We start from the raw sequence: 27,845 nt of genomic DNA, 5'->3' as shown, positions 1-27,845 counted from the left end.
CCCTCCCCCCCGACCCTCCGTTCTTCATCCCGAGTTACCTCCGCGGATCCCGCCACGCCGAGTTGCTCACCCGCGCCCACCACCGCAATCTCCACACCACCCCCTCCCTCCCCGCGCCCACCCCGCTCCCCACCAGCGCCTCCACCACCTCCCTCAACAAACCCACGCACCACCGCGGCCTCTCCCATGACGTCCTGGAACGCCACGCGCCCTCCTCCTCCTCCATCCCCGCGAGCTACAGCGACGAGAACCCGGCGCCGTTGCCGCGGCGGTGGAATGAGTTCGATCGGTTTCCTGGGTTGGAATTGTTGGCGGGGGGGACGGAGGTGCGGTTTATGGGGATGAGTAAGAGTGCGGATGAGGCGGCGGCGGTGCGGGCGGATGCGGCGATGGTGAGGGAAGGGGGAATAGGGTATTTTGAGGTGACGGTTTTGTCGAAGGGGAAGGAGGGGTATGTGCTATTTCCCTTCTATTCTTTCCTTCTATCTTCTTTCCCTTGTCCGTTGGGGTTTCTTGTATTCCCCTAGACGTGTGTTTTATTTGGGGATAGCGTTGCTGACGCCTCTCTCTTACAGCACCATCGCGATCGGTTTCTCAGGCCCCAGGGTCACGCTGAATCGACTCCCCGGCTGGGAAAGCGAATCATGGGCGTACCATGGCGACGACGGGCACGCGTTCTGCTGCACCCACTCCGGCAAAGAATACGGCCCGAAATACTCTACCCTCGACGTGATCGGCTGCGGCGTGAATTTCCGGACCGGCTGCGCTTTTTATACGAAGAATGGGGTGTATCTTGGTAAGTGGCTTCCCTCTAAAAAAAAAAGAAGGATGGAGTTGGTGGTGGGTTGGCTGACGATGATATAGGCACGGCGTTCAAGGATATTAGACATGAGCGGTTATACCCTTCGGTTGGCATGAAAAAGCCCGGTGAGCATTTGCGGGTGAATTTTGGGCAGACTCCTTTCGTGTTCGATATCGATTCCATGGTCGAGGTACGTATCCTATTCACGCTGTGATACCAATTCCGGCGCTGGGTGCACTTCTGACACAAATCATAGAAAGAGCGACGCCACATCCAAGAGGAGATCAACAAAACGAGCGTGGAGCGGTTAAATCCCCCGTTGGGCGAAGATGCTTTGATTCATCAGTTGGTGGCGCAATATCTTGCACACGACGGATACGTGGAGACGGCGAAAGCGTTTGCTGCGGAGGTACGCACGGAATCACAAGCGCTCGCAGAAGGGAGTGCGATTTCAACGAAAAACTTGGAGCCGGAGGAGGACGTGGATGCGATCAACCGGCAAAGTACGTTTCTACCACTACCCCTAACCTTCCCAATCTAACCTCCCAGAAATCCGCATCGCCATCCTCCAAGGCGACATCGACCGCGCCCTCAAACTCACCAACACCTATTTCCCCACCGTCCTCCGCGACAACGAAAACATCTACTTCAAGCTCAAATGCCGCAAATTCATCGAGATGATCCGCCGCTGCGCCGACCTGCACGACTCCCCCATCGCCTCCAAACGCGCTGTCCCCCGCGCGGTCCCCGCCGCCTCCAACGGCCACACCCCATCCGACCCCTACGAAGATGTCTTCGATCACCAAATGGAACTTGACGAACAACTCGGCGCCTCCCCCAACGGCTCGCGCGCGGCGTCTGGGCGCCGCCGTAACGGTCCGGGCCCCGACCTGTATCCCGACGCCATGGACGTATCCGCGGAGACCTCCACGGCCATCCCCCGCGAAGTCAGCCATAATCAGATGCTCTCCGAGACGATCGGGTACGGGCAGCAGTTGATGGCAGAGTTTCAAGGGGATGTACGGAGGGAGGTCAGAAGGGCGCTAGACGATACATTTGCGTTGATTGCGTATCCGGATCCGAGGGAGAGTCCGGTGGCGGAGTTGATGGCAGAAGGGGGGAGGGGCCCGGTGGCGGAGGAGTTGAATGGGGCGGTTTTGGGTATGTTTTCTTCTCTTTCTCCCTTGTTATTGTTGCGATTGCGATTGTTGCTACTATTGTTCTCGTTGTTATTGTGATTGCCGCTGCTATTGTTCTTCCTGCCTGGCATGTAGACATGGCTAACGTTTCCCGAATCGCAGTCTCCCTCGGCAAATCTTCCGCCGCGGCGCTGGATCGGCTGTCGAGGCAGGCGGAAGCGTTGGTGGCGATGCTCGCGGACGATGGGGGTGCTGGGGCGTTCGTGAATGTGCGGAGGGACTATTTACAGAAGCCGGATGCGATGGGACCATGAAGGAGAGGCGGGAGGGCACGGTGATTCTGCTTGCATTGCGAACCGATGGAGTCCTGCGAACGACAAACAGCACGGATCGGAGTCGACGGTGCAACTGGCGCTTATTGATGTCTGGCAGGACCAACAGACAGATGGTTCCGTTCCCCTTCTCTTACCTTACCTTACCCTACCCGGACGACTCATCCCCGATCCATCTATGCATACGGCGTAAGGTTGGCATGGAGGCATCGGCCATCATCCAGATGCCCTGCTCATCACTTGACATTGGGACACCAGCGGAATGGAATGGACCGGATCGGATCACATCGTATCTAGCTACCGTATCCTTCGGAGACATTGATAATAGCTTTCGCTTTGAATAGAATTTTATAAGGCAACACAGACGGAGATAAGAGGGAGAGACAGACAGACAGTCAGATATGCGCAAGTCGCAGTAATCTCATCTCGATCGTTGTTTGTGATGTGCTGGGGTTGTTTACCTCCCTCTACTATATTTTTGTGATATATACTCTTCCTTGATTATTCGATGCAGATTATATAATGCTATGCCGACTGCTATGGCGTAAGACTTGCATTGATGGCGATACGAAGCGTTAACGTACGGATCGGGGCGGATCTCAGGGGAAAGGAGACTAGATGTACCCTTGCCGCCGATCGACGCAGGCCATCGAATCTGGCCAAGGCGGAAATTGAGATTTGAGGGAGAGATGGGGAACTCCTAATCTCCCTAATCTCCCTTTCTTCCATCCGTTCCCGTTACCCGTACTCGTCACCCACTATTAATAAATCTCTCGTTCAACGGACGGGGAACTTTCATACACGGTCACACAACCACGGCGGAAGCACCGTCCGATCGCGATCATGATGCTGTGAGCCACGCTGAAGTTGAGGCTGCGGCACGGGTGCACGACACTTGAGGTTGATTGAGGTTGCTGGTCTTGTCGTTACTGCGAGGTTTTTGGGAGTTGTCGATACTGTCGGTCCTCTCGGGTGGTGAGAAATAGTCACGAGCTCTGGGACGAACTCATACCGACCTCCACTCGACTACGTTGGCATACCGATCACCGAGAGTTCCGAGATCCGACTCAGAATACACAGCGCTATCGATATCCCAGACCGGCGAGGCGCGGAGACTATCAGCGATCAAGCAGTAGTGCTACATCCTTTCTACTACCGTTCCTATAATCCCACATACCCTCCCACCGACCCCCCCTACCGCCACCATGTTCAACATGTTCCGATCCGCAAACACCCTCCCCCCCACCACTACCCTCCTCGACACCCCCTCCCCCCTCTCCCCCCCGACCAGCAAATCCCTCCCTCCCCTCCCCCGCCCTGCCCCAAACCCACGCGACTCCGTCCAGCTCCCCCCCGACGACCCCGTCGCCGTGCACCTCCTCGTCGAGACCGCACTGGGCGACTCGCGCGAGTACGAGGTGCTCTCGGTGGCGGACGTGGATGCGCTGAAGTCGGAGCGGGAGCTGCTGACGGCGCGGATTGAGGGGCTACGGAGGAAGCTCGCGCTGGAGAGCAAGGTGGTGGAGGCGGCGAGTAGTTTCGGGAGGATGCATACGAATGGGGGAAGTCCGGTGGAGGGGAACGATGAGGACGAGGTGGTGGCGGCGCAGCGGAAGTGCGAGGAGGTGGCGAGGGAGCTGTATCTTGCGGAGGGACGGCTGGTGGAGGTGCAGGGGCGGTTATTGAAACACACGGCGGGGATCCTACAGATGACGCATGCGGGTCTGAAGAAGCGGACGAGAGGACGGGATTCGACGATGGGGAGGGAGGATGGGCGGCCAGATAGCCCGGCGAGCATTTATGCGTATGAGAACACGAGGAAGAGCATGTTCCCTGACGAGGCGTTCGATGTAAGGAGTTTCTACCGCCTGCCGGACAATTTGGATAGTCTACTGGATCCGACGAATTTGAACGGCGATCCGAGGTGGGCGAATGGATCGGTGACGCCGGAGCGCAGCGAGCAGTTCTTGCGACAGACGCAGGAGATCGCGGCGACGACGCAGCGGTTGGTGGAACTGAATCAGAAGATGCGGGAGACGTTGGCGCAGAATCGACAGGAGGTGGACGCGCCTCCCCCGACGGAAGATCTATCGCAGCAGATCGACTTTCTCGAAGGGGGACTCGATCAATTGCGAGAGATAAACCAGTCGATGCACTCCGAGAAGTCACGGAACCACGAGCAGTTGGCACAGGCGGAGAAACTACAGGTCACGCTGGAGGGACTATGGCAGATCATCGTGGGCGAGGAAGACGAGCAGCGGCAGCAAAAGAACGCCCGACGCGAGCGCGCTCTCCCGAACGAAGACATCTCCGACGACGAGTCCGATCCCGTCGACGCGGAATTCTCCCTTCCGCACTTCTCGACCAAAATCCAGTGGCTCGTCACGCAGTCCACGCGACTCAAAGAGCAGCAGAATATCCTTCAGCGCCAAATTCAGCAACAGCGCGAGATGAAAGAGAAATCCGACTCTGAGCAAGTCACCGCGCTCAAGCAGCAACTCGACCAAGCGACCTCGCAATCCGAATCCTCGAAAGCCGAGCTCCTCTCGCAACTCGAACAATCCCGCCACGAGCTCACCCACCTCCAAGCCTCCCAAGCCTCCCAGACCGATCTCCAGACGAAGCTCGACGACGTCCTCTCGGACCTGCACACCGCCGAAGCGTCGCTCGCCGCCAAAGACACCGAGTCGCAATCCATGTCATCCGAGATCGAGCGCCTCGAAGGCGAGGTCGTCCGCCTACAAACCGACGTAACAATCGCGCGGGCGGAGCTAGACGGAGCGTACGGCACGCGCGCGCAACGCGCCGCCGAAGTCGCCGCCTCGCATTCCGGCGAAGCGAAGCAGAAAGAGGCGGCGTTGCGGACGGAGTTGGCGGAGACGTTGGCGGAGTTCGAGGAGCTGACGCGGGCGACGGTGGAGGCGGAGAAGGAGCGGGAGGGGCTGGAGGGGCAGGTGGATGGGTTGCGGGATATGGTCGGGGGGTTGGAGCGGGAGTTGAGCGAGGAGCGGGTGAAGTGGTTGGGGGCGACGGGGGGGAATGGGGGACCGGTGGAGGGAACGAGTACGGCAGTGTTGAGGAATGAGTTTAGGAGGATGATGCGGGATACGAGAGGGGAGCATATGAAGGCTTTGAGGGTATGTTTTCACGTTTCCTTTTACTTTGATTCTCTCGGGGGTCTTTACCTCAGTGTTTGGATGCATGGCTAATATTTGTACAGGCTGAGCAAGAGGTGATAAGGAAGTTGGAAGCGCAGATCCGATCGTTGAAGCAAGGCCCAGGAAAATCCAGCTTGAGTCAGGTGACGATGGCCAGATGATTTTCGTTTGACGATGGAGATTTAGCGGTGGCATTTCTCTTCCACAAGCATCTGTCAGCGTCGTCTAGCACGGCACATCGCTGGCATGGCGTAACTGCGCATTTCAAGGCCGTTTCGGGGTTTAGTGTGACGGAAATGGGTTCGTTCTTCACTTTTCAAGGCGTTTATGCTAGACTGTTGGATCGGATGTTGCACGATCATGACCTAGGAGATGGAGCTTGACGTAGCACATTTGTATGATATATATGGAATGGATCATGTTGAATTAAGATCGAGCCTTTGAGTTCGATCTTGCGATGAGAGATATCGACACTTTCAATAACGGCATCAAATGTATACTGATGCTAACTTAGTTAGTTAAAACTTAGGTAAGTTAAGTGCTAAGTACCCTAACTTCCATAGCAATTATAACGCTTCCGTGGCAGGCAAACTTCTCCGAATGGCATCTCCAGGAACTAAGAAATCCTATGCTTAGTTGACTAGCGTATCCGAGCTCAAATTGCCATCGAACATTTAGTTCTCATCACTAAGATGTATGGCTGAATATTCGTTGCTGAGCCTTCAGGAATGGGAACGTCAAGATAGTGAACCATCCATTTCTTCCACAGCACGCATTCATAATTCCCCATCCCAATACATTCAATTAAACCAGGCAATATGACAATGACAGTGACATACAGGTAACAATTAACCTCCAATTAGTTAAGAAACCCACAATGGACGCCAAACTCCAACGGTTCCTACAATGGTTCACCAGCAACGGCGGATACCTTAACCCACACGTCCAGGTGCAAACCAGTGAAGAGCAAGGCATCCACGTAATAGCAAAAGACACCGTCTCCGCCCTCCACGACTCATCCGAACCTTTCCCCATCGTCACCTGTCCACTATCCCTCACCCTCTCCTACCTCAACGCCGCCTCCCACCCCGACGTCCACCAAACCCCCAGCCCTGCCGCCTCCCAGCTCCTCTCCACCAGCGACCGTACCACCGTCGGTGCGTTCCTGCTGATGGAGCAGAAGCTCGCGGGGGAGGGGTCGTTCTGGGCGGCGTATATCGACTGCCTGCCCCCGGTGGAGCGGCTGACGTCGCCGATGTTGGATGGGGAGAGGGAGGGGATGTGGTTACGGGGGACGAATCTCGATCTGTTCGTGGAGTCGTCGGCGGTGGGGGTGAGACGGCGGTTGTGGAGGGAGGATTGGGAGGGGGCGGTGAGAGTATTGGGGGAGAAAGGCGTGGATACGGCGCCATTTACCTGGTAACTCCTCCCTCTATAATCCGGATATCCCGATCTCCTCTGTTGTATATAACATAGTCCCGCACTAACGCACCCAGGGACCTCTACAACTGGGCCATGTCCATATTCTCCTCCCGCTCCATCACCTCCCGCGGTGTCATCCGCAACGAACCCGACCCTCTCCCCCTCCTCTTCCCTATGGTCGACCTCCTCAACCACCACCCCACTGCTCGCGTAGACTGGCACTTCGACGCCACGGGTGCGATGACCATCGCGGCGGAATCGCCACCGAAGCCCGGGGACCAGGTGTATAACCACTTCGGTCCGTTTCCGAACGAGAAATGTAAGCACTGGTTTTTTTCTGGCATCGTCATGGAGGCGGGCTGTGTATGCTAAGACGGGACAGTACTCCTCGGCTATGGCTTCGCCCTAGAAGACAACCCCTACGACGAAGTCACCGTCCAACTCGGCGGCATCCGCCCCGGCGTGCACGAGCTCCTCCGCGCCTCTCTCCCTGAGCGATTCCCCGGTCCAACCCTCACCCCCGAATCCGTGCGCTTCTCCCTTATCGGATCTAGCCATGCAGTGAAAGGCTACAAAGACAGTCCGCTCCCCTGCCTCCGCGGGGTACCGCCGGACCTGTTCGCGATCATGGAGGCGGAGGTGCGGTATGGGCGGATGCAGGCGGGGGAGGGGGAGGAGGGGGTAAGGATGGATGCGTTAGTGGGCTTGTTTGGGATGGTGGAGAGGAAGTTGGAGGGGATTAGGCGGTGGGATGGGGGGGTGGAGGGGGAGAGGGAGGAGAGGGGGAGGTATGCGAGGATATATCGGGAGGGGCAGGTGAGGATTTTGGAGGAGGTGATGGGGGAGATTGAGGCGTATTTGGATGCGGCGTGGGAGGGGGGGAGCTGAACGTTATGGAGGTTATACGCCATGATAGACCCGGTTTCTCGGTGGCCTCGTGCTTCGTACAGTGGAAGTATTTCCATTCGCATCCGGATTGTCTAATATATACCCAATTTTCGCCGCAATGGCCCTGTACATGAACTCCAAGTCTTTCCATGCCCTTAAACACGAACGCAGCGGTAAGAATAGCCACCTCCAACCGCATGGCCAACACCACCAACTACCCTCACTGATTCTAGATCACCTCCTCTGCTTCTTCTTATCCTTCTGCCCCTTCTGCCCCTTCCCCTCATCCTCCCCCTTCCGCTTCCCACTCACCGTCTTCGTGCTCCGTACGCTAACTGTCGACGACTTTCCCCCCTTCGTCTGCACACTGCGCACCTGATGCTCCGCCTCCTTCCAATCCTTGTCTTCCGCCACGATCTCATACCTTCACAGCCGTTAGCGTTGCACATCATGTAGACACGAGAAAGAACTTACTTGTCCAGCGGCAACGCATCAATCATGCTCCGCATCCGCTCTTTCTCCGCATCATTCACCTCGCTCGCCCCCAGCGCCAACTCATCCTCCAGCCTCGCTCCAGCGTTCTGATCCACGCGCATTGCCCCATCCGTAACCCCCTCCTCCGCCATCTGCGGCATCCCCTCCTCGATCGCTGTCGCCGACACAGACCGGAAATGCCCACTGAACTTCCTTACGACCTTCACGAACATCGCGAGCAGCTGCGACGCGCCCAGGCCGAGCTCCTTCTCTAGCTCCTCCAGCTGCTTGCGCTGCAGGCCTAGAGCGAGGAGGAGGGCGGTCTGCACGCCGGAGAGCGACACGTCGGCACGCAGGGCGCCACGGAAGTAGAGGGTGGAGATGCGCGGGAGCAGGTCGAGGATGACGTGGTAATCGAGCATGTTGTTGGCGTAGCTGTCAAGGCGCTTGAGGTCGAAGGGGGAGAAGGCGGTGTCGAGGGCCGGTTTGGCGAACGGGGTGGGGGATTGCGTGAAGCCGAGGCGGGAGGACTCTTCGATACTGAGGGCGAGGACGGAGGGGAAGGTGCGGAATTGGTAGGAGAGGAGAGTGAGGAATCGCTTGTGGAAGTCTTGCACGAAGTCGCCGAGCCATTCCGGGTCGGTGGTGCCGGAATCCAGGGTCCGGAGCATCACGCACGTATGCTCGCCCGTGAGGTCGTTGGCCGTTTGCCGGAGATAGACGGGCGCGAATTTCCCGCGCTTCCAGAACTTGTGCAGCGGCGAGGTGAGCCCGTAGCTGACGCCCACGTAGTCCAGCCGTGGCGGGCGGATCTCCGCCAGGCGCGAGAACAAAGGCGGCATCGAGCCGATGTCTCGGACGCGGACGTTGTCCTGCAACAGGGTGGAGTGCTCCAATTCCGTGTCCGTCACCCGAACCATCTCCGGCGGCGCGGACAGCTCTTCTTCCGACAAGCTCGCACACTTGCCCTCGTAGAAATCCACGAGGAGTTGCAGCGCGCGGGATCCGTATCCCATGTTCGTATACTCCGGGTTCGTCGCGATGCGGACGACGCGGGCGCCGGAAAGACTGGCGAACTCCTCATCCTGGAATTGCTGGCTGACAAGCCAGGGGATCAGATCGCCTCCGGCGCGCTGGCCGCGGCTGAGGCTGTTCAGCACGCTCTCTCGGCTGATCTGGCCTTCCAGAGCCACCTGAACGACGCACAGGGGCTCCGGGAGGCGGCTGGACGATTCGTCAATGGGCGGGACGAGGACGAACAGCTGGTGGGCGGGGGCGTCGGACATGAGCTGGAGGTCGTTGGGGGAGTTCTTGTAGTGGCTGGCGACGTAGAGGGCCATCATCTGCTGGAGAAACTTTTCGGAGACGGGGTGGAAGGAGAAGAGGGTGTCACGGTTGACGAAGAGAAGTTGGCATTCGGAGGGGTGGTGGACGCCTCGCATGGCGGGGTTCGCTCGGGGGAGGGTGGCGTCCAGGCAGAGAAGGGTGTTGAGCCATTTCTCGACCGCGTCGCCTTGCCCGTAACGGATTGGTTCGGAGAGGGTGATCTCTCGTAGTGATCGGGCGCGAGATACTTGACCGCTGCTTTCGGTCTTTGAGTCGGTGTCCCCCTTGGATCTGATTCCTCTTGATTCGTCTCGGAGTTGCTGTATCAATTTCAAGGAGAGCGATCGTCCGGTGCCTTCATAACCATTAATGGTTGACGCCATGAAGACGAGGTATGGCCCCATCAATTTCTTGACCAAAGGAAGAGGAATCGCGGCGGCCTCGTCGATCACCACCAGCTCCGCTTGTCCCAAAACATGGGCGTCTTGAGGCTGGATGTACTGGATCGTTTGACGGTGCGTCCGGAAAATGTTGACCCGGACAATCGCCTTGTTGAAGTCCGGATTTGTCGACTGGATGATCGTGTAATCCGTGTGATCCATGTACTCCATCGCATCGAAAGCGAGGAAGACGAATTGAAACAACGTCTTCAAATTCTCCGGGCTCGGCGATGTGATGAAGATGTTGCTGTACCCATGCGCCACCGCAGCGGCAATGGCGATACCTAATGCAGCAGACTTTCCTCGACCGCGTGCGGCGGTTAAGGTCACTGTGCTCTGCAACGTCTTCTCCGCAATGGCATCGACGAAAGTGAGCAGTGCCCTCGCTTGGTCCAGCGTCTTCGCCAATTTGAGGAGCGGGCCAACCGGCATCGCGTCCCCAAGACGGTCCTTGATCTCCGCCAGCTCTTTGGCGTTGGGACTCAGAGGGGTATCCTCTTCCGGAGGGGGTAGTGGCTTGAGATTTTTACCACCCGAAAGGGGCAGGACGTTCATCTCGTCGTCGACGACGAGACATGACTCGCAGCTCCCGAGTGACAGAATGAAGCGTTCGTTGAATCTCGCAACCACATCGTTATGGGCTTCCGTTCGATACCGCGAATGGATGTCCATGGACAACGTATACAGTTGCTTCAAACTGTTCATGCCTTTTAGGAGGATGATAACCAATCCACCGCCCTCGACGGTTTCCACCGTCCGTGCGAGCAGATTTGGCGTGATTGCCTCGAAGTCCTGAAGGATACAAATGCCATAGGTGTTACCTAGAATCTTATCTGTCTCCTTGTAGTAGACATACCGAATGCTTTGCGTCGAGACGAACAACTCGAACGGATCTTCGGTGTCAGCATCTCTGATCCCGCGCTTGATTTCTTTCTTGATTTTCTTTTCGCGCTTCTGCCGGTGGCTGGGAGGGGTTAGTATAGAATCTGCCAGCAGCGCGAAGAGAGGCAAACCTGGTGAATCCCAGAAGTTTATTCTTGTATGCCCAGAGGACTTGCTTATTCCTCTTTACATCCATATTCAGTAGGATGTGGTAGAGGTTGACGATGACATCCTTCTGTCGGTCTCCAACGACGACGAAGAAGCTTCGTTTCTTCTCCTACGGATTGTTAGCAATTGATCCGAAGAAGGTAATATAACATGAGACTTACCTGAATTCCATTCCGGATCAAGGTTGGAATCCTTGAGTCACTAGAAGGGAATCAATTAGTTCTATATTTTCAATTCTGCCAGCCAGATGCACATACATTGCTTTCTTAACCATGTTGAAAGATGTTAAGGCGTACAAGCCTTTCTCGGGAGCTTTTTACAACCTCCAGATGGGAACACCTCCGCTAAAGTCAGGGAATTGGAGAAATTGGAGAAATACCCCAAAGATCCTATGCGCCGTGTTTTCAAGCTTCCAGCAATTCCGCGAACTTTTTTTCTGGTTCGCGATCTACAAATTGCCCCCATGTCGTTTGATGATACTAATATACTGCCTGACTGCCTGGACGCCTGAATGCCTATACGCCTTGATGCCTGAGAATAAACGCAGACGGGCACATTCAGCCTTGGAGCCTTGGGATGTTTGAACCCTTCCTTCATCATGTGATTCTGATCTCCGGTATTCGGTCGAGGGTCTCAAGCTGTGGGTAACTATCCAGGGAGGAGCTATCTTGATATTGATGATATTAGTTACTCTTATTAACTAAGTTAGTCATTGAACTGGAATTAGTTACATATCTTCTAGGTACATGAACATGCAACGTTTCCCCAACGATTTTCATCACGAACTTCCAGAAGCATCTGAGCACACCACACTCCACAGACACCACTAAGCACACGTGCATCAACCAGCACCAGCCCCTCCCCTGTCCCCTGTCCACCTCCCCGTCCCTGGCTTCCAACCTCAACTGCTCTTCCGCCATTTTGAAAACGTGTCTTCACCTATCAAGGGTCCGCCTTAAATAATTCCACCACCACTCCGTTCCCCCATTGCTACTTGATCTTTGTCCCTTTCTTGCCCTTCGCCAATTCTGGCTTTTGACCACCGTATTACACCTCTCTCGCCCTTCGCTCCTTTCGTGCTGCATTTGAGAGCTTCCCTTTTCCCTCTTGCCACGCAATCATGAAGCTGCTCGCACTTGCTCCGGCGCTGCTGGCTGCGGGCTTTGCTCGCGCGGATGACATACTACTCGATGAGGATGTTTCAGCAGTGGTTGCTTCGTCCTCCGTCGTCGCAAAGCCTACCTTCACAGTAAGTTGACTGTCCCTAACCCAGGTGACACAAGTTGTTTGTGTTCCGGAGCTGCCAATGCTGATGAGCTACAGCCGACCACGTTGAAAGCACCGTTCCTTGAGCAATTCACCGATGATTGGGATACTCGATGGAAGGTCTCTCATGCCAAGAAGGACAACGACAAATCGTCGGAGGAAGAATGGGCGTATGTGGGAACCTGGTCGGTCGAGGAGCCCACCGTGCTGAAGGGCATGGAGGGTGATAAGGGCCTGGTCCTGAAGGACAAGGCGGCTCATCATGCCATTTCGGCCAAGTTCCAAAAGCCAATCGACCCCAAGAAGAAGGACCTGGTCGTTCAATACGAGGTCAAGCTTCAGAACGGTCTGGAGTGTGGTGGCGCCTATTTGAAGCTTCTTCAGAACAACAAGGCGCTTGGCAAGGAGGAGTTCTCGAATTCTTCTCCCTATGTGATCATGTTTGGCCCCGACAAGTGCGGAGCTACCAACAAGGTGAGCGGAATATTCATGCAGCAGCGATGGACTTGACCTAATTGATTGCTATAGGTCCACTTTATCTTCCGTCACAAGAACCCCAAGACCGGCGAATATGAGGAGAAGCACCTCAAGAGCCCCCCGATGGCTCGTGTCGTCAAAACCACTTCGCTGTACACCTTGATTGTCCGCCCGGATCAGAGCTTCGAGATCAAGATCGACGGCGAGAGCGCCAAGAACGGCAGTCTTTTGGAGGACTTCACCCCTGCCGTCAACCCCGAGAAGGAAATTGATGACCCCAATGACACCAAGCCGGAAGAGTGGGTTGATGACGCGCGCATCCCCGACCCCGAGGCCAAGAAGCCCGAGGACTGGGACGAGGACGCCCCGTACGAGATCGAGGATCTGGAAGCCACCAAGCCGGAAGACTGGCTGGAGGATGAGCCGATTGCGATCCCCGACCCGGAGGCTGAGAAACCCGAGGACTGGGATGACGAGGAGGATGGTGATTGGGTCCCGCCGACGGTCCCCAACCCCAAGTGCGAGGAAGCGTCGGGCTGTGGTCCTTGGGTGCGCCCGATGATAAAGAACGTCGAGTACAAGGGCAAGTGGACCGCGCCGTACATCGAGAACCCGGCCTACAAGGGCGTCTGGAAGCCAAAGAAGATCGCCAACCCCAACTACTACGAGGACAAGACTCCGGCTAACTTCGAGCCAATTGGCGCGGTAAGTTCCATGCCGTCATTCTACCCCGAATATCTTGCTGACAGACCTAGATCGGCTTCGAGCTCTGGACCATGCAGAACGACGTCCTCTTCGACAACATCTACATCGGCCACTCCGTCGCTGACGCAGACGCCCTCCAGAAGGAGTCCTTCGCCCTCAAGCTCGCCGCCGAAAAGGCCGAAGAAGAAGCCACCCGTCCCAAGCCCGAAGAGGCGCCCAAGCCCCCCGGCGAGACCACCTTCGCCGAGGACCCCGTCACCTATATCCGCGAGAAGGTCGAGCTCTTCGTCGCCATTGCTAAGACCGACCCCGTCGAAGCCATCAAGTTCGTCCCCGAAGTCGCCGGCGGCATCGGCGTCCTCGCCATCACCATCGTCGCGATCCTCGCGTCTGCGCTCTTCGGCGGTAGCGCACCCCCCCCGGTGAAGGAGAAGGCAAAGAAGGCGGCCGTTGGTGGAAAGGAGAAGGCGGCGGAGGCAGTGGCGACCGGTGCGGAGAATGCGAAGGCGGAGGCCACGAAGCGGGCGACGCGGTCGTCGTCGTGAGAGGACGTGGATGGAGGACGCATCGCATCCAATCTGAGGGGTACAGAACAGTAGACCGGTTGCTAATTTACCCCCTGATTTTCGAACGTTATCATGAACATCCGAAGCGACGGGAGAGTGAAAGAAAGAGAAAGCGAGGGCACGTCAGCGAGATGCGATGTCGAGGAATGGATTCATTGCGGTGCATGATGGTTGAAGGCACCGACGGATTTCCCCCCGAAAAGTGAGGCGTTCGTTTGAGATATCTGCTGCTTGCTGCTGCTGCTTCTGCTTATTATTGTTCCCATATTTTAGTTAGAGAGCAGACCCGGCTGTACTTAAACATTTTCCAATTGCAGGTGTTTGAATACCATTTGATGGCATTTGATGTCGAGGTGACGGCATTTTCAGCGGGAAGCGGATTTACGTCCTTGGGGCTCGAAGATTCTCTCATCTTCTCCTTCCCAAGCGCATGATCTGGATAAGTTGGTGGTGATAGATGAGACGATGATCGATACTGACAGCTCCAAGTCTCTACCAGGAGAGACGGACTAGCCCCTGCTTGGCGGTGCCAGCCACTCAGCCCCCTCCTCCCAGCGCCACGCAAGGCGCAAGCATCCCGCCAAGCTCCTCCCCCCGGGCCATGTTCTGTATTATCACTATTAGCTCACTACAAAACTACAAGCAATATGAAATTGCCTCGTACCCAGGCTCCGCCCAACGCCCCAACCGCAACGAGGCGTCGTCCATCTCTGCGTCCCACAAATCTTCCAATGGCATTTGCTGGCCGCCTCCGCGGAACCTTCGGAAATCGGAATAGTACCTCCATCTCTTCGTATTCGAAAAGGAGCGCCAAGCGCCGCCATCCGCGTTTCTTGGCCGTATAGGGGCTACTCACTGGTGTAGCCGGATCGCAGGCGCAGGAACGCGATCGACCTGTCCTCGCGATCATCTTGGCGATGACCAGGTAAGTGCATATTAACGTCGTGCTCCCTATCATGTTCTCGCATCGTCCGTACCGCATTTCCGAGTTTCTTCACTTTTGCGTTTTGCGATTTGACTTGCTGCGATCATGGTCGTCAGGACCCTCCTCACCCAAGGGCCGCTGTCCACCCTCTGGACGCCCCCCGCATCATGCCTCTCGACCACCACCATGTGGGGCGACCGCACCTACTTCATGGGCTTCATGACAGACGTCGGGATCGACATCTCGTGCTACCCGTCGCTGCTCCCGACGCCCACGGGCTCGGCGACGGTGTCCCCGTTGGTGGAGATCCGGACGGGGTCGGGCGACGCGGAGATTGCGACCATCACAGGGTATACGACCGTCTTCCCGACGCCGACGGGCTTGAGCACGACGCCGCTGTGGCCGACTGATAGATATGTATCGGAAGCAGCGTATTACTCGCCGGGGATCTGCCCGAGCGGATATGAGTACGCAGCGCCCTGTCAGTGTCATTGTCCCAAGTTGAATCCGTCGCTCTAACCGGTAGACAGTCACCTTGTGGAGCTACAAAACCACCGCAACGCAGTCGAGCTCGGTGACGAGGTTCCTGTGCTGTCCGAGCGGATACAAAGCCGAGGCCTACGGAACGGGCGAATCGGCGAGCTACTACTATCCCGGGTGCCAGCGGAAAACGGATGCCTTGACGAATGTCTGGTCCATGACGCCGGGATGGCCCACCGTGCAGCCGACGTCATTGCCGATGTTTGAGACGAGTAGAGAGTACGGGACTTTCACCGTCTCGGCCAACGGGATCGTGGTCGGCTGGCAAGCCACCGACGTACCCGTCCTCGAGCATCTAAAGAAGGAGAATATCGAGTTGCCACCATTCCTGTACGCCCATCCCTTCCCCCCCTTTCCGTCACTCGCATGTTTATGATTTGCTCAACGTCCTCAAGGCCCCTACCAACCTCCAAATCGGAATCGAACTCGAAATCCGGTCTTCCCACTGGCGTGATCGTAGCCATCGTGCTCGCCAGCGTCGCCACAGCGCTTTCCGCGCTGTGCGTATGTATTACCTACTGTGGGAGGAGGCGAAAGAGACGGAACCAGACGCCGGTGGAACTCAACCCGGTGTCGAATTCGGCATCACCACCGATCGTGATGGTCTTTGGAACGGAGGGTGGACAGCCGTACGGGGTAGGCAACTATGTGCCGTTAGCTGGTGCGGATGTGACGGACCCGCCGCCAGCATATAACGCGAAGGAAAGGGGAGGGAATGGATGGAGTCTTCGATGAGATTATGCTAACGAGTACTTCATTTAGGTCTGTTGCTTTGCTGAATATCAGTTGTTCCCCTTGTATGTGGTGATTATTGTATCTGACACAGATATCTTCCTATCTACTCCAACACTACCGAATACTTGAAGTGATAAAGCCTCTCTTCCCTTGACGTACACTATCAAGTAAACTCTCACCTTCTATCGAACTCGTTGATGAGTTGTACGCTATCTTTGAGTTAAGAACCCTAGGGTGAGCAAGATGAATCTTTACAGTATGTAGAAGGTTCAGCATAGATGGTGGTAAGGGGACGAGGGTCGGATATGGCCGATACAGTAATTAGCTAGCGGAGTCGTTCAACCACGGACAAGATAAGCACTCCACCTTGCGATTCCAAACAGTGTTACTGTTTAAGCCAATTGCTATCCGAGCCCACAACACATAAGATTTCTTTGCCGTACCGGTAGAATTAGTATCTATAGAATCTAGATTGTGCGATTTAAGCCATTCCAGCCTCCCAAGATGCTGGCATCCAGCATATCTCCGCGTCCCCGGATGAGTCGCTCGGCCCCGTACAGGCCCCGCCTCTCGGCAAGCGTCGGTGCATCTTATCCATTCCCACGGTATAAACCCACCATCTTTCAACCGGACTTGGAACCGCAGAACGTAGCGTCGTTAACAGTCTCCGGCATCGCTCATAAAAGGGACGGATTGCCCCAATTAGCGGAAACATCCTGGGAAGATATAGTTCTAATGATTGCGCGAACTGCTTATCATCCCTCAAGCCACCATCTGACCTGTTCGTTTACGCAACCATGGCCGCTCGTCGTGCATTCTCCCGAAACATAAGCTCGCTGACCCAGCGAGCAACTTCACAGCAACTCCCCTCCCTCACCACCCGCATGACCATGGCTCCCTCGAACGCTTCCCCGTCCATGATCGCCGCGCGACGGCTCCATGCCACCGCTCGACACCTCCAGGCCTCCGCCGTCGCCCTCCCCTCCACGACGACCGACTTCCCGCACTCCCACGAGAAGATCGCGTCCCCGCCCGACACCCCGTACTTCCTCGACAACCAGTTCGTGCAGTCGCAGGCCTCGCAATGGATCGAGCTGCACGACCCGGCGACGAACAACCTGGTGACGCGCGTGCCGCAGAGCACGGACGCGGAGCTCAAAGCGGCGGTCGCAAGCGCGGAGAAGGCGTTTAAGAGCTGGAGCAAGGTGACGTTGCTGTCGAGGCAGCAGATCATGTTCAAGTACGTGGCGCTGATCCGTCAGAATTGGGATCGGTTGGCGGCGAGCATCACGCTGGAGCAGGGAAAGACGTTCGCGGATGCGAAGGGTGATGTGCTCCGGGGGTTGCAGGTAGCGGAGACGGCCACGGGGATTACGAGCATGATGGGGGAGGTATTGGAGGTGTCGAAGGATATGGAGACGAGGACGTATAAGGAGCCGCTGGGCGTGGTTGCGGCCATCTGCCCCTTCAGTGCGTCTTGAACCCCATCCCGAAAATCTCAACTCTGCTAACCGTACCAGACTTCCCCGCCATGATCCCCCTCTGGTGCATCCCCGTCGCCACCATGACTGGCAACACCCTCATCCTCAAGCCCTCCGAGCGCGACCCCGGCGCCGCCATGATCCTCATGGAGCTCGCCGCCGAAGCCGGCTTTCCCCCGGGCGTCATCAACGTCGTCCACGGCGCCGCCCCGACCGTCAACTTCATCCTCGACGCCCCATCCATCAAGGCCATCAGCTTCGTCGGGAGCAACAAGGCCGGCGAGTACATCTTCTCCCGCGGCTCTGCCAATGGGAAGCGCGTACAGGCCAATCTCGGCGCGAAGAACCACGCGACCGTGTTGCCCGACTGCAATAAGAACCACGCGCTGAACGCCATTTTGGGCGCGGCATTCGGTGCTGCTGGGCAGAGGTGCATGGCGTTGAGCGTGTGCGTGATGGTTGGTGAGACGAAGGAATGGGTGAGCGAGATTGCCGAGCGGGCGAAGGAGCTGAAGGTCAACGGAGGGTTTGAGGAGAGTGCGGATCTCGGACCGGTGATCAGCCCGGAGGCCAAGCGCCGGATCGAGGACGTGATCGCGAGCGCGGAGAAGGAGGGAGCGACGATCTTATTGGATGGACGGGGCGCGCACCCGGAGAAGTACCCGAATGGGAACTTCATCGGACCGACCGTCATCGCGAACGTGAAGCCGCATATGCGGTGCTATACGGAGGAAATCTTCGGGCCGGTTTTGGTGTGCTTGAACGTGGACACCATCGATGAGGCGATCGAGATGTCGAACAACAACGAGTACGGTAACGGCACTGCCATCTTCACTCGATCTGGCCCGTCTGCGAGCAAGTACCAGAGCGAGATCGAAGCCGGTCAGGTCGGTATCAACGTGCCGATCCCTGTGCCCCTTCCCGTAAGTCCAATTATCTAGTGACTTGCTAGCTTTGACTAACATTGACTAGATGTTCTCCTTCACTGGAAACAAGGCGAGTATCGCTGGAGGCGGAGCCAACACCTTCTATGGCAAGCCTGGAATCAACTTCTACACACAGACCAAGGTAGGTCCATCGTTGTTCGCAATGTAGATCGAGAACTGACATACCTTCGCAGACCGTTACGAGCCACTGGAGAAGCGAGGACGCCGTTGCCACCAAGGCCTCAGTGAACATGCCGACGCATTCATAAACAGGGGTGCTACTAGGAAGAGAGGAGGATGCTGGCTGTAATGTCCTATGGACCGAAGAAATTGATCAACAATGTAGAAGCGAGCCAAATTGATTGAGCCAAATTGAGCGAGCATTACTTGGGCGGCTGTAAGATCTACTAAGCGTTTTACGTTAACTATATAGAACTTGGCTTTGCTATAGGAGTTCTTAGCTGACTGAGAAGCGAAGAAAAGGAAAATAAAAGGCGCGTCTTGGACTTGAACTCATGGCCTCCTACTAATAGGAATTGCCACCGCGAATTCACCCTTCCTACCACTTTATGTACCTCGCAATGTCCCTGAAGTACCTCTCAGTATCCCCTTCCCCTTGCTCTCCCCTACCGCCCGATATCCAGCCTTTCCAGGTCCCAAATCGTAGCCGACTACTCCCAAAACCCCATCAACCAAAACCAAAAGGCCAACCAGCAAAATCTATGAGCTCCGCAGGCCCTAGGTGTAACGGTGTCCTCCCATCCTCAAAACTTGCCCCCCACCCACATTGGGATGTATTGGAGGTGTCCTCCGGTGGACGCCGATTTTTCCAGCTAGTACTGGCAGTGTATAGGTGGCGCATTTCGGTGCAGTGTTAATGCAACTACTACCATCGGGCCACTCTTCAGTTTCCCGCTGAGAATGGTTTGAAAATCTGGGGATATGAAGTTGAGGGAGAGGAATCTGGTGATTATCAGTGCTGTTGCTGGTTTAGGGGCATCGAATCACTGCTTGTTTGTTTGGGATACTGTCACTCTACATTTCGGTTGTCATGGTTCCACTAGTTACATTTCATTTCCTTCGCATTTGTGCTATATCACTCAAAATTTGTGGCGGCAGAGTAGAGTTGTTCAGAGAGAATACATCGATATTAAACTCCTACAAAGACCATCTTCTACCTAAACAGCAAGCACGTTATATTAGGCAAGGCCGTTGGTTATTCCCCTTTCTTCAAGAACCTGGGGGGATATAACGTATCGCCCGGCCTGTTCATGATCACGAACAAGCTTCGTTTGTAGACTGGCCTGACCATCGCCCACTGAACTCACTTCGATCTCCATAGTTTCTCGAGCCGATGTCAGCGCCAACCTTGTATTCACGTTGCTAAGAACCTTTGACAAACACTTGGCATCCCCGAAAACAACTGCTCCTCTCGGTTCCGATGACATGGAGTCTTCATTCACCGCTTCGTCGTCCGCCACCCATCGAGCCTTCCGGATTTTTGAGAGGGACTGGTTGCAACCAGTTTCCTCTGAGGTACAGGAGTGTTCCATCCCATCGGTCGAACTGCACCACACATAGCCTTGGACCAGATGTTGTCTTTCGTTACCGCTTCCATTGCTCTTTGCGAGAGATCGCAAGCCGCTCCGTGGTGCGCCGAGCAAATACGCACCCATCGGGAGGGTTTTCCATCTGGGACACAACTGGTGTCCACTGTTTACTGGTCGGAGGACATCGCCCAGGCCTGAGCAGAAAAGGACGACGGGGACATCTCGAGTGAGCACCGACCAACCTCCGTGGGAAGGGATGGAGTCCTGTTTCATGCGGTAATTTCCTTTGATGAGGTCGAGGAATTCGTATCCAAGTAGGGTCTCCTTCGCCCCAAACTTGGTTATGGAAGGGGTTGGATGGACGTTATATATCCGGTAGATCATCTGTCTGACTGAATCGCCCAGCGTGTAATCTTCGAACGCGGACTGGTTCTCCCGTCGGCCGTCTTCTTGTCCGGGAAGGAGAGATACCGTACGTTGAGTACCGAGGACTTTCATGGCGCTTTCTTCTCCATCATAGCTAGCTGCATAGGGAATGTCTCTACTCTCTGGCCTGAGACGCCGGTTAAGGAATGCTCGATGAAGCACCATGTGCAATAGAACGCTGTGGTATGGGACAAGCCAGCCCCTCTTTTCTTCCGGGTCGTACAGCAATATCTGGTCACCACGATGATTATCCAGTTCTTCGTCATATCTAGCTTCTCGGTTAGCTAGAGGAAATCGTCCCATTCGATTCGACCTGAGCTTATAGCTCCTGGCAAGGGAAACCGAGAAAACCCTTTCCCAGGAATCCCTGCAGAGAATGTATCAGTGTCCGCGATTTTGCTTGTTGCCTTTTCTTTCGTTCCAGTGTAGCCCTGAAACGGATATCGTGCTTCTCTTGTTCCTATAACGATTTGAACCTCAGAGGTCCAGCCCAAAAAATGACGGCGTTTTCTCAGGTCATCTTTAAGTAATGAGATTTCAGATTCAGCCATTGCTTGATCATCAGGATTGGGATTGAAACCAAGAGCTACGAATAAGGAGATCTTCTCTTGGAGGCCGTCAAATATCCTCATGAGTTCAGGGCCAGGGGCAGTAATAAGATGCCACTGCACAGAACCGGCTTCCAGAATTCGCGTAGGCACGAGTAGTGTGCTTAGGCCAACGAATATAATATAGCCCTCTCGAAGAAGTGCATTCTCAATTCCACAAATCCCCAACAGTGCGTCAAATGCGATTTCGAGCCCTTTGGCAAAGCGATCTCGAGCCGGAACAGGAAAGCCGTGTGCGATTATGGTTCTATTAAGGGCCTTGGACCAGCATCGATCCGGAGGGGGCCCTTTACTACCCAGAGGTTCTGATGGTATGGTGAATGGTGAAACATACAACCAATCGGACATCGCATCCTTTTGGGTAGAGGCAGTGGTATAGATATAGCTACCTTGGGTTGAAATGGTCATCGTCGAACTGATCCAGCTGAGAATATCTCCGATTTTGGTGAGGAATGATGAGTGGCCAATCACTTCCACCTTGGCGTTTGTGGTACCGGTGGCTAAATCCTTAGATATGAAAATGGTCACTATAGTACAGTTTAGCCAATCCCCAAAGTGATTTATTAACGTATGAGACCATCTAGGTGGACGAAACTGACGGCTTTGAAGCATATCCCCAACGACCCCGGGTGATTATCATCAAACGCATCAAGCCATCAAATTCATCTACCCTGGATGGACCCATAAGCCCAGAAGTAGGGCACGTGAGAAGCGATTCTTACCGGGGAAGTCGTCCTCGGTGAATATTTCAAAATTTGAAGAGCCCGAAAGAACGCAGTCAAAGAAGGGGCGAGCAAGAAAGTCGCCGAATTTACCCCAGGTGTGTTGGATGTACTCACGACATTCTAAAGCAATGCAATCACCGTGCTGGGATACTGTGAAAGTCAACGTTTCCAGTAGCTCTTCAACACTCTCGATTCCTTCCACTGCCAGATACTCTCGAAGTGGTGACAGATTTACTCGAAAGGCGGCCATCGTATGCTCTTCGTCTATGTGACTCTCGCTCCCACTGTGAAGAGCGAGCTCTGACATACCATCCGCCTTCGCCTTTTCAGTCCCTTTCACAGACAAATTTGGAGGCCATGGTAGAGACAAGTTCGATGTCAGTCTTTTGCGGTCGTCTTGAGCTGTCTCTTCGCGATTCCTTACCCGTACTGAAGGTACGAGTCGAGACCACGATGGAGTCCGCGATCGGAATCTTCTGTATGTGGTTGGGATAGTGTCTGCTCTTGTGTGGGATAGGCTTTCACTTCCATCAATCTCTCCACTCTCACCCTCTTCACTCTCATCCTCTTCACTCTCATCCTCGCACTCTATTTCTATTGTCTCCTCAATACCTTCAAAGTTGACGCCATGCTCATCCCAAGATCCATGCCGCTCTAAATAAGGACTGTCATGGGAATAATTTCCTCGGCCCCGGGACGTTCCCCAACCGGATGCCATCGTTTGGTGCTTTCACCTCTGAAGGATAGAGGATATTTGATACAACGAAGGAGGTGAAGCTGAGAAGATAGGAATGCGGCGTTCGGCTGAGGATGAGATTTAGCTTTATATAACGCTGAGCAAGGCTGAATCTCGATGCCTTCCAGTCGTTGCTGCATGCCATGTTCACCACTGGTTGGCTGGACGAGAGCCAAGTCTGCGCTGGTGAGCCTTGCCAAGTTGAACCCTCCATCTTATGATTGGCCGGTGACAACGAACCCTTTTCTGCGCATGAAAGATACACTTATAAGCTCGCCGGCTGCATCCTTGCCATCGACAAGATGAAGCTCTACAAGGGCGGTATCCATTTCGACGGACACATGGTTCCGCGTCACGAAACTTTGAGGGGTAGACATCAGTTCGACTTCCATTTTGGGGTTCTCACGAAGGCCCAACTTGTCAATAATGCTCTCTGGCTCGTATATCTGGTTTCAACAAAAGACTGTGACAGATAAGGAATCCTAACTTAGCTCTTCTTCTTAGTTATGGGCACTCATGTTCGGAAGGTCTTGAAATATGTGTTGTCTAAATTTTTGCGCATAGAATTCAAACTCCGAGGAAAAGCCAATGCCAAATGATGCTAATTAAGGCTTTGTGAGAAGGGTTCTGCGAGAATGGGTTGTTCGAGAATAGGTTCTGAGAATGAGGGTTCTGTACGGAAGCTACTTGCCTAGTTCCTTTTCGCTTTTGGTACGAAAGCCATACTATACGGCTATTGAAGCAGGTGGTGGCTAATTATACAAGCAAGGTGTTCATTCTAAGTACCTTGCTGGTGGTAGTGATTGTGGATGAAGATGCTGAAGGAGGCATAAGAGAAGGTATCCATACTGGTACTTAGGCCCGAGAATTATTGCAGAAATGAGAATAATTACAATATTCCGGAGTCAGCTCCTCTAGCTAGCTAATGGTTATGGGTCACGTCCCTAGCCATTAGTGCCCTTAATTAGTTGGTGACCCCGCAGTTTCCTCATCATGGGGTTGAACCGTTGAAGTCATCCGGCTGGTCCTGATTGCACGCTGCGGTCAGCTGTGTTGCTTCTGTTGCTTGTGTTGCTGGGGTTTGGCGTGGCTGGTTGCTGCTCCTCACGCAGGTACACATGTATAACCGTATCACCACCTCCAACCCCTCGTGAGCTCTTAAGCTTGAGTATATGACCCTCCATCCTCTCTCTTCACAACCCCTACTTTTCCCTTTTATTCATAATACTCGGATTCACAATGGGCGGGGATCAGCGAAGGACTATGGATGCTGCTTCGTCAAGCCTTCCGCGGCTTGCTGCCGGTCCCGTTGGCAAGAAGGTACCGTCACCATCAGCCGAGCTGGTAGTGGAGCTTGATGGTGGTGAAGCTAATTGCACAATAGATCGGCAACATTTATCGTGATAGACTCAAGCAATTCACGAGCAAGGGACAATACGAGTCCCAGAACCTGATCGGGTACAGTCCTTTTGAATCATTCTTCTCCAATGTTGCACCTAGCTCATGTATGTTCAACAAGGAAACTATACGAAGGTCGTGCCTCTGGTGACGACTCCGTCAAACTAAGCGTCTACGGTCCTCCCAACCTCGAACGACCAACCTTTAAAGACGCGACTTCCCACGAGTTCCGACCGGCCAGGAAGGGCGATATATACGGCCCTAGCTGGGCAACGTTTTGGTTCAAGATCCAATTGACGGTTCCGGCAAACCTTCGCGAGAAAGAGCACCTTGAGTTCCATTGGGATGCGAACAACGAGGGTCTCATCTGGACGGAACATGGCGATCCGGTCCACGGCCTTACAGGCGGTGGTGAGCGGACTGAGTGGATCCTTCCAGACTCCTTTAGAGATGGGACGGAACATCTGTTCTACATCGAGATGGCGTGCAATGGGATGTTCGGCAATGGGGGAGGCGATTCGATCCAGCCGCCGAACCCAGAGAAGTATTTCCAGCTGAACACAGCAGACATCGTCGCAGTCAATCTGGATGCTCGAGCCTTGTATGTGGACTTCTGGATCATCGGAGGTGTGTATATTTTTGCCCCCTTATCTAATCAGACTATTGACAACCCTTAGACGCCGCACGGGAATTCCCCGGCGATTCCTGGGAGTCACATAGAGCTTCGGAGGTATGCAACGAAATCATGGACACCTTCATTGCCGGCGGAGGTAGCAAAGAATCAATCAAAGCGTGCCGTGAAGTTGCCCAGAAATACATCGGCATCAACGTCGACTCCGAGAAAGTCTATGAGACCGACCAAGAGGCTCTCATTACGGCCGTAGGGCATTGTCATATCGATACCTGTTGGCTCTGGCCGTGGGCGGAGACCAAGCGCAAGGTTGCACGTTCATGGTCAAACCAATGCGACTTGATGGATCGGTACCCGGAATTGAGGTTCTGCTGCTCGCAAGCACAGCAGTATCAATGGCTGGAGAAATATTACCCGTCGCTCTGGGACAGGGTGAAGGCCAAAGTCAAAGAAGGCAAATTCCAGCCCATTGGCGGAAGCTGGGTCGAACACGACACCAACCTCCCTAGCGGAGAGTCGTTAGTCCGGCAATTCCTCTATGGCCAGCGTTTCTTCGAGAGTCGATTCGGCCAACGAAGCACGACTTTCTGGCTACCTGATACGTTCGGGTATTCCTCACAACTCCCTCAACTCTGCCGTCTGGCGGGAATGTCACGATTCTTCACCCAGAAGCTCAGCTGGAACAATATCAACAACTTCCCTCACACGACCTTCAATTGGGTGGCGCTGGACGGCAGCCAGGTGCTGTGCCACATGACTCCTGCGGAGACCTACACCGCCGAGGCGCATTTCGGCGACGTCAAGCGAAGCGTCACCCAACACAAATCCATGGACCAGGACGCAACCTCATTACTGATCTTCGGCAAGGGTGACGGAGGCGGTGGCCCAACGTTCGAGCACATCGAAAAGCTGCGTCGTTGCCGTGGAATCAGCGACACCGTCGGCCTTCTACCACGCGTCAAGCTGGGCGACTCCGTCGACGACTTCTTCGCCAAGCTGGAGAAGAAGGCCGAAAACGGTACGAAGTACGTCACCTGGTACGGTGAGCTGTACTTCGAACTGCATCGAGGCACGTACACGACGCAGGCGAACAACAAGAAGAATAACAGACAGGCTGAGGTCCTCTTGAGGGATATCGAGTACTTCGCGACCTTGGCCAGTATTAAGGATTTGGTGAAGAATACGACGCGGTCCGGATATCGGTATCCGAAGAAGGATTTGGACCGGATGTGGGAGAGCGTGTTGCTTTGTCAGTTCCATGACTGTCTTCCGGGAAGCTCGATCGAGATGTGCTATGACGATTCAGACAAAGTAAGTCGATCACGAAACGATTTTGCAAACACCTCACTGACGCTGCTGTAGCTATATGCCAAAGTATTCAAGACCGGCCAACGCCTCTTGGCTGAAGCATTGTCGGAACTTGAATTCACATCTGAGAAGCAGCCCGGATCCAAGCTCGTCTATTTGAATACCTTGCCTTGGGAGAGAACCGAAATTGTGAAATCACCTAGTAGAGATCAGTGGCGCGAGCCGGTATCGGCCGTTGATTCGGAATACCACCTCGCCGAGCCGTTCGAGTCCGCTACAGACTGTTATCTGACCGCCCCTACTAACCCTCTTGGACACCAGTCCTATCATCGTCCAACAATCGCCCAGTGTGCGGATGGCAGCTACCTCCTTGCCAACCACCGGTTCGAAGTGAAGGTCACGGACGGCGTGATCGTGTCGCTCTATGACAAATACGCCGAGCGAGAAGTCATCCCGCCGGGACAGAAAGCGAACCAACTCGTCCTATTCGACGACAAGCCCCTATACTGGCAAGCCTGGGACGTCGAAGTCTACCACCTCGACTCCCGCACGGAGTTGAAACCCACCACGTCCTACATCTCTGAGTCGGACCCCCACCGAGTCAGCCTTGTGGTCGAGACCAAGATCAGCGACTCGTCCTGGGTGAAGACGACCATCAGCCTGAACAGCGTGACCGGTCACGGCATGGACCTCGTCGAGATGGAAAGCGAGGTCAAGTGGTACGAGGACAAGAAGTTCTTGAAGGTGGAGTTCCCTGTCGACGTCTTGAACACCGAGGCGTCATATGAGACGCAGTTCGGTATCGCGAGACGTCCGACGCACTACAACACTACCTGGGACATGGCGAAGTTCGAGGTGTGCTGTCACCGATGGGCGGATCTCTCTGAGGCCGGATATGGCGTGTCGATTCTCAATGATTCGAAATACGGGTTCGCGACGGTCGGGAACGTGATGCGGTTGTCGCTGTTACGCGCCCCGAAAGCGCCAGATGCGAACGCTGATATGGGTATGTCCCTTCCCTCCCCCAACCCTACACATCATAGTTGAAATCCATCACAACCCTAAATACAAGAGAGCCTTACTAACCCACCCAGGCCACCACCGCATCCGGTACGCCATCATGCCGCACGCCGGCCCCCTCTCCCACCACACCGTCCGCGCCGGCTACGCCTTCAACAACCCCCTCCAACCCACCTACCACTCCTCCCCCTCCTCCATCGCCTCTCTCCTCTCCTCCTTCCGCATCACCGGCTCCCCCAACCTCTTCATCGACACCATCAAGCGCGGTGAAGACGATGCGGACGTCTCACGCGGCGAGCTGCCGACGCGGCACGGGCGGAACGTTATTGTGAGGGTGTATGATGCGCTGGGGGGGCGGGCGAGGGGGTGGTTGCGATTGGGGGCGGTGCCGGTGGGAAGGGCGTGGAAGACGAATTTGTTGGAGGATGAGGGTGAGGAGGTGGAAGTGGAAGAGGGGAGAGTGAGGGTTGAGTTGCGGGCGTTTGAAGTGGCGACGTATCGGTTGTTGTTGGAGGGGGAGTAGGGGAGGGAGGATTGTTTGAATTGATGATGATATGATGAAGATGAGGATTGACGCGGTGAGGTGGGGTGGTATGTCTATGAACCTATGAGGAGTTTGAACCTAAAGTATTGTTAGCCCCTAGCGTCGTTATGAGAATCTTATCGTCAACGTTCCCTAGCGACGATGAACTATCCACAAAGTATACCCAACCCCACATGCCATCATTCCGAATCCCGTGCTCAAATCAACGCTCCCCGCTTCCTATCCACAGTACCCGTCCATCCGCCCC

General features: G+C 55.0%; 10 protein-coding genes across 10 annotated transcripts; 8 read left to right on the top strand and 2 right to left on the bottom strand.

Annotated features, from left to right (window-relative positions):
• Positions 1-322: 322 nt before the first annotated feature.
• Positions 323-2,146, top strand: P152DRAFT_288535 (SPRY-domain-containing protein). Its single transcript, XM_033674991.1, has 4 exons — positions 323-796; positions 865-992; positions 1,059-1,305; positions 1,352-2,146. Exons 1-4 carry the CDS (start codon positions 454-456, stop codon positions 2,038-2,040), a joined length of 1,407 nt encoding a protein of 468 aa, XP_033535309.1. The 5' UTR covers positions 323-453; the 3' UTR covers positions 2,041-2,146.
• Positions 1,965-2,317, top strand: P152DRAFT_457054 (uncharacterized protein). Its single transcript, XM_033679152.1, has one exon. The coding sequence runs from the start codon at positions 2,079-2,081 to the stop codon at positions 2,253-2,255; it is 177 nt and encodes a 58-aa protein (XP_033535308.1). The 5' UTR covers positions 1,965-2,078; the 3' UTR covers positions 2,256-2,317.
• Positions 2,318-3,478: 1,161 nt separating this feature from the next.
• Positions 3,479-5,592, top strand: P152DRAFT_472504 (uncharacterized protein; the record flags this gene model as incomplete). The annotated part of the gene is made up of 2 exons (XM_033681156.1): positions 3,479-5,410; positions 5,494-5,592. 2 exons carry the CDS (start codon positions 3,479-3,481, stop codon positions 5,590-5,592), a joined length of 2,031 nt encoding a protein of 676 aa, XP_033535307.1.
• A 716-nt stretch (positions 5,593-6,308) lies between these two features.
• On the top strand, positions 6,309-7,741 carry P152DRAFT_472503 (SET domain-containing protein; the record flags this gene model as incomplete). Its single annotated transcript, XM_033681155.1, has 3 exons — positions 6,309-6,850; positions 6,928-7,172; positions 7,236-7,741. 3 exons carry the CDS (start codon positions 6,309-6,311, stop codon positions 7,739-7,741), a joined length of 1,293 nt encoding a protein of 430 aa, XP_033535306.1.
• A 234-nt stretch (positions 7,742-7,975) lies between these two features.
• Positions 7,976-11,305, bottom strand: P152DRAFT_465538 (N-acetyltransferase; the record flags this gene model as incomplete). The annotated part of the gene is made up of 5 exons (XM_033680635.1): positions 7,976-8,165; positions 8,216-10,945; positions 10,995-11,140; positions 11,193-11,232; positions 11,289-11,305. The coding sequence occupies 5 exons, from the start codon at positions 11,303-11,305 to the stop codon at positions 7,976-7,978; spliced, it is 3,123 nt and encodes a 1,040-aa protein (XP_033535305.1).
• Positions 11,306-11,886: 581 nt separating this feature from the next.
• P152DRAFT_506550 (calnexin) lies at positions 11,887-14,024 on the top strand (the record flags this gene model as incomplete). The annotated part of the gene is made up of 4 exons (XM_033682484.1): positions 11,887-12,229; positions 12,286-12,771; positions 12,826-13,479; positions 13,530-14,024. Exons 1-4 carry the CDS (start codon positions 12,152-12,154, stop codon positions 14,022-14,024), a joined length of 1,713 nt encoding a protein of 570 aa, XP_033535304.1. The 5' UTR covers positions 11,887-12,151.
• Positions 14,025-15,075: 1,051 nt separating this feature from the next.
• Positions 15,076-16,245, top strand: P152DRAFT_448094 (uncharacterized protein; the record flags this gene model as incomplete). The annotated part of the gene is made up of 3 exons (XM_033678033.1): positions 15,076-15,451; positions 15,501-15,840; positions 15,906-16,245. 3 exons carry the CDS (start codon positions 15,076-15,078, stop codon positions 16,243-16,245), a joined length of 1,056 nt encoding a protein of 351 aa, XP_033535303.1.
• Positions 16,246-17,135: 890 nt separating this feature from the next.
• P152DRAFT_394452 (methylmalonate-semialdehyde dehydrogenase mitochondrial precursor) lies at positions 17,136-18,921 on the top strand (the record flags this gene model as incomplete). The annotated part of the gene is made up of 4 exons (XM_033676257.1): positions 17,136-17,715; positions 17,766-18,649; positions 18,699-18,794; positions 18,847-18,921. The coding sequence occupies 4 exons, from the start codon at positions 17,136-17,138 to the stop codon at positions 18,919-18,921; spliced, it is 1,635 nt and encodes a 544-aa protein (XP_033535302.1).
• Positions 18,922-19,400: 479 nt separating this feature from the next.
• Positions 19,401-22,746, bottom strand: P152DRAFT_513073 (uncharacterized protein). The gene is made up of 4 exons (XM_033682782.1): positions 21,959-22,746; positions 20,942-21,763; positions 20,021-20,912; positions 19,401-19,615 (listed from the first exon to the last, which is right to left on the bottom strand). Exons 1-4 carry the CDS (start codon positions 22,677-22,679, stop codon positions 19,486-19,488), a joined length of 2,565 nt encoding a protein of 854 aa, XP_033535301.1. The 5' UTR covers positions 22,680-22,746; the 3' UTR covers positions 19,401-19,485.
• Positions 22,747-23,740: 994 nt separating this feature from the next.
• On the top strand, positions 23,741-27,753 carry P152DRAFT_457048 (putative alpha-mannosidase I). Its single transcript, XM_033679151.1, has 6 exons — positions 23,741-24,017; positions 24,082-24,155; positions 24,217-24,722; positions 24,773-26,037; positions 26,089-27,040; positions 27,129-27,753. Exons 1-6 carry the CDS (start codon positions 23,937-23,939, stop codon positions 27,575-27,577), a joined length of 3,327 nt encoding a protein of 1,108 aa, XP_033535300.1. The 5' UTR covers positions 23,741-23,936; the 3' UTR covers positions 27,578-27,753.
• The last annotated feature ends 92 nt before the right edge of the window (positions 27,754-27,845 follow it).

Source organism: Eremomyces bilateralis (genome assembly GCF_010015585.1).
Source record: "Eremomyces bilateralis CBS 781.70 unplaced genomic scaffold P152scaffold_6, whole genome shotgun sequence".
NCBI lineage: Eukaryota > Fungi > Ascomycota > Dothideomycetes > Eremomycetales > Eremomycetaceae > Eremomyces > Eremomyces bilateralis.
This window is presented reverse-complemented; position numbering and strand designations above follow the sequence as displayed.

What these genes read in the sequence shown, in the direction of transcription:
- P152DRAFT_288535 (XM_033674991.1), top strand. Translation starts at nt 454, where the DNA reads ATGTGCTATTTCCCTTCTATTCTTTCCTTCTATCTTCTTTCCCTTGTC. An exon ending in GAAGAATGGGGTGTATCTTG is followed by an intron (nt 797 to 864) that starts GTAAGTGGCTTC and finishes ACGATGATATAG; the next exon opens with GCACGGCGTTCAAGGATATT. An exon ending in GGATGCGATCAACCGGCAAA is followed by an intron (nt 1,306 to 1,351) that starts GTACGTTTCTAC and finishes CTAACCTCCCAG; the next exon opens with AAATCCGCATCGCCATCCTC.
- P152DRAFT_457054 (XM_033679152.1), top strand. Translation starts at nt 2,079, where the DNA reads ATGGCTAACGTTTCCCGAATCGCAGTCTCCCTCGGCAAATCTTCCGCC.
- P152DRAFT_513073 (XM_033682782.1), bottom strand. Translation starts at nt 22,679, where the DNA reads ATGGCATCCGGTTGGGGAACGTCCCGGGGCCGAGGAAATTATTCCCAT. An exon ending in CACCGAGGACGACTTCCCCG is followed by an intron (nt 21,764 to 21,958) that starts GTAAGAATCGCT and finishes ACTGTACTATAG; the next exon opens with TGACCATTTTCATATCTAAG. An exon ending in CTTAGCAACGTGAATACAAG is followed by an intron (nt 19,616 to 20,020) that starts GTTGGCGCTGAC and finishes GATAATCACCAG; the next exon opens with ATTCCTCTCCCTCAACTTCA.
- P152DRAFT_457048 (XM_033679151.1), top strand. Translation starts at nt 23,937, where the DNA reads ATGGGCGGGGATCAGCGAAGGACTATGGATGCTGCTTCGTCAAGCCTT. An exon ending in GCTATGACGATTCAGACAAA is followed by an intron (nt 26,038 to 26,088) that starts GTAAGTCGATCA and finishes ACGCTGCTGTAG; the next exon opens with CTATATGCCAAAGTATTCAA. An exon ending in AGATGCGAACGCTGATATGG is followed by an intron (nt 27,041 to 27,128) that starts GTATGTCCCTTC and finishes TAACCCACCCAG; the next exon opens with GCCACCACCGCATCCGGTAC.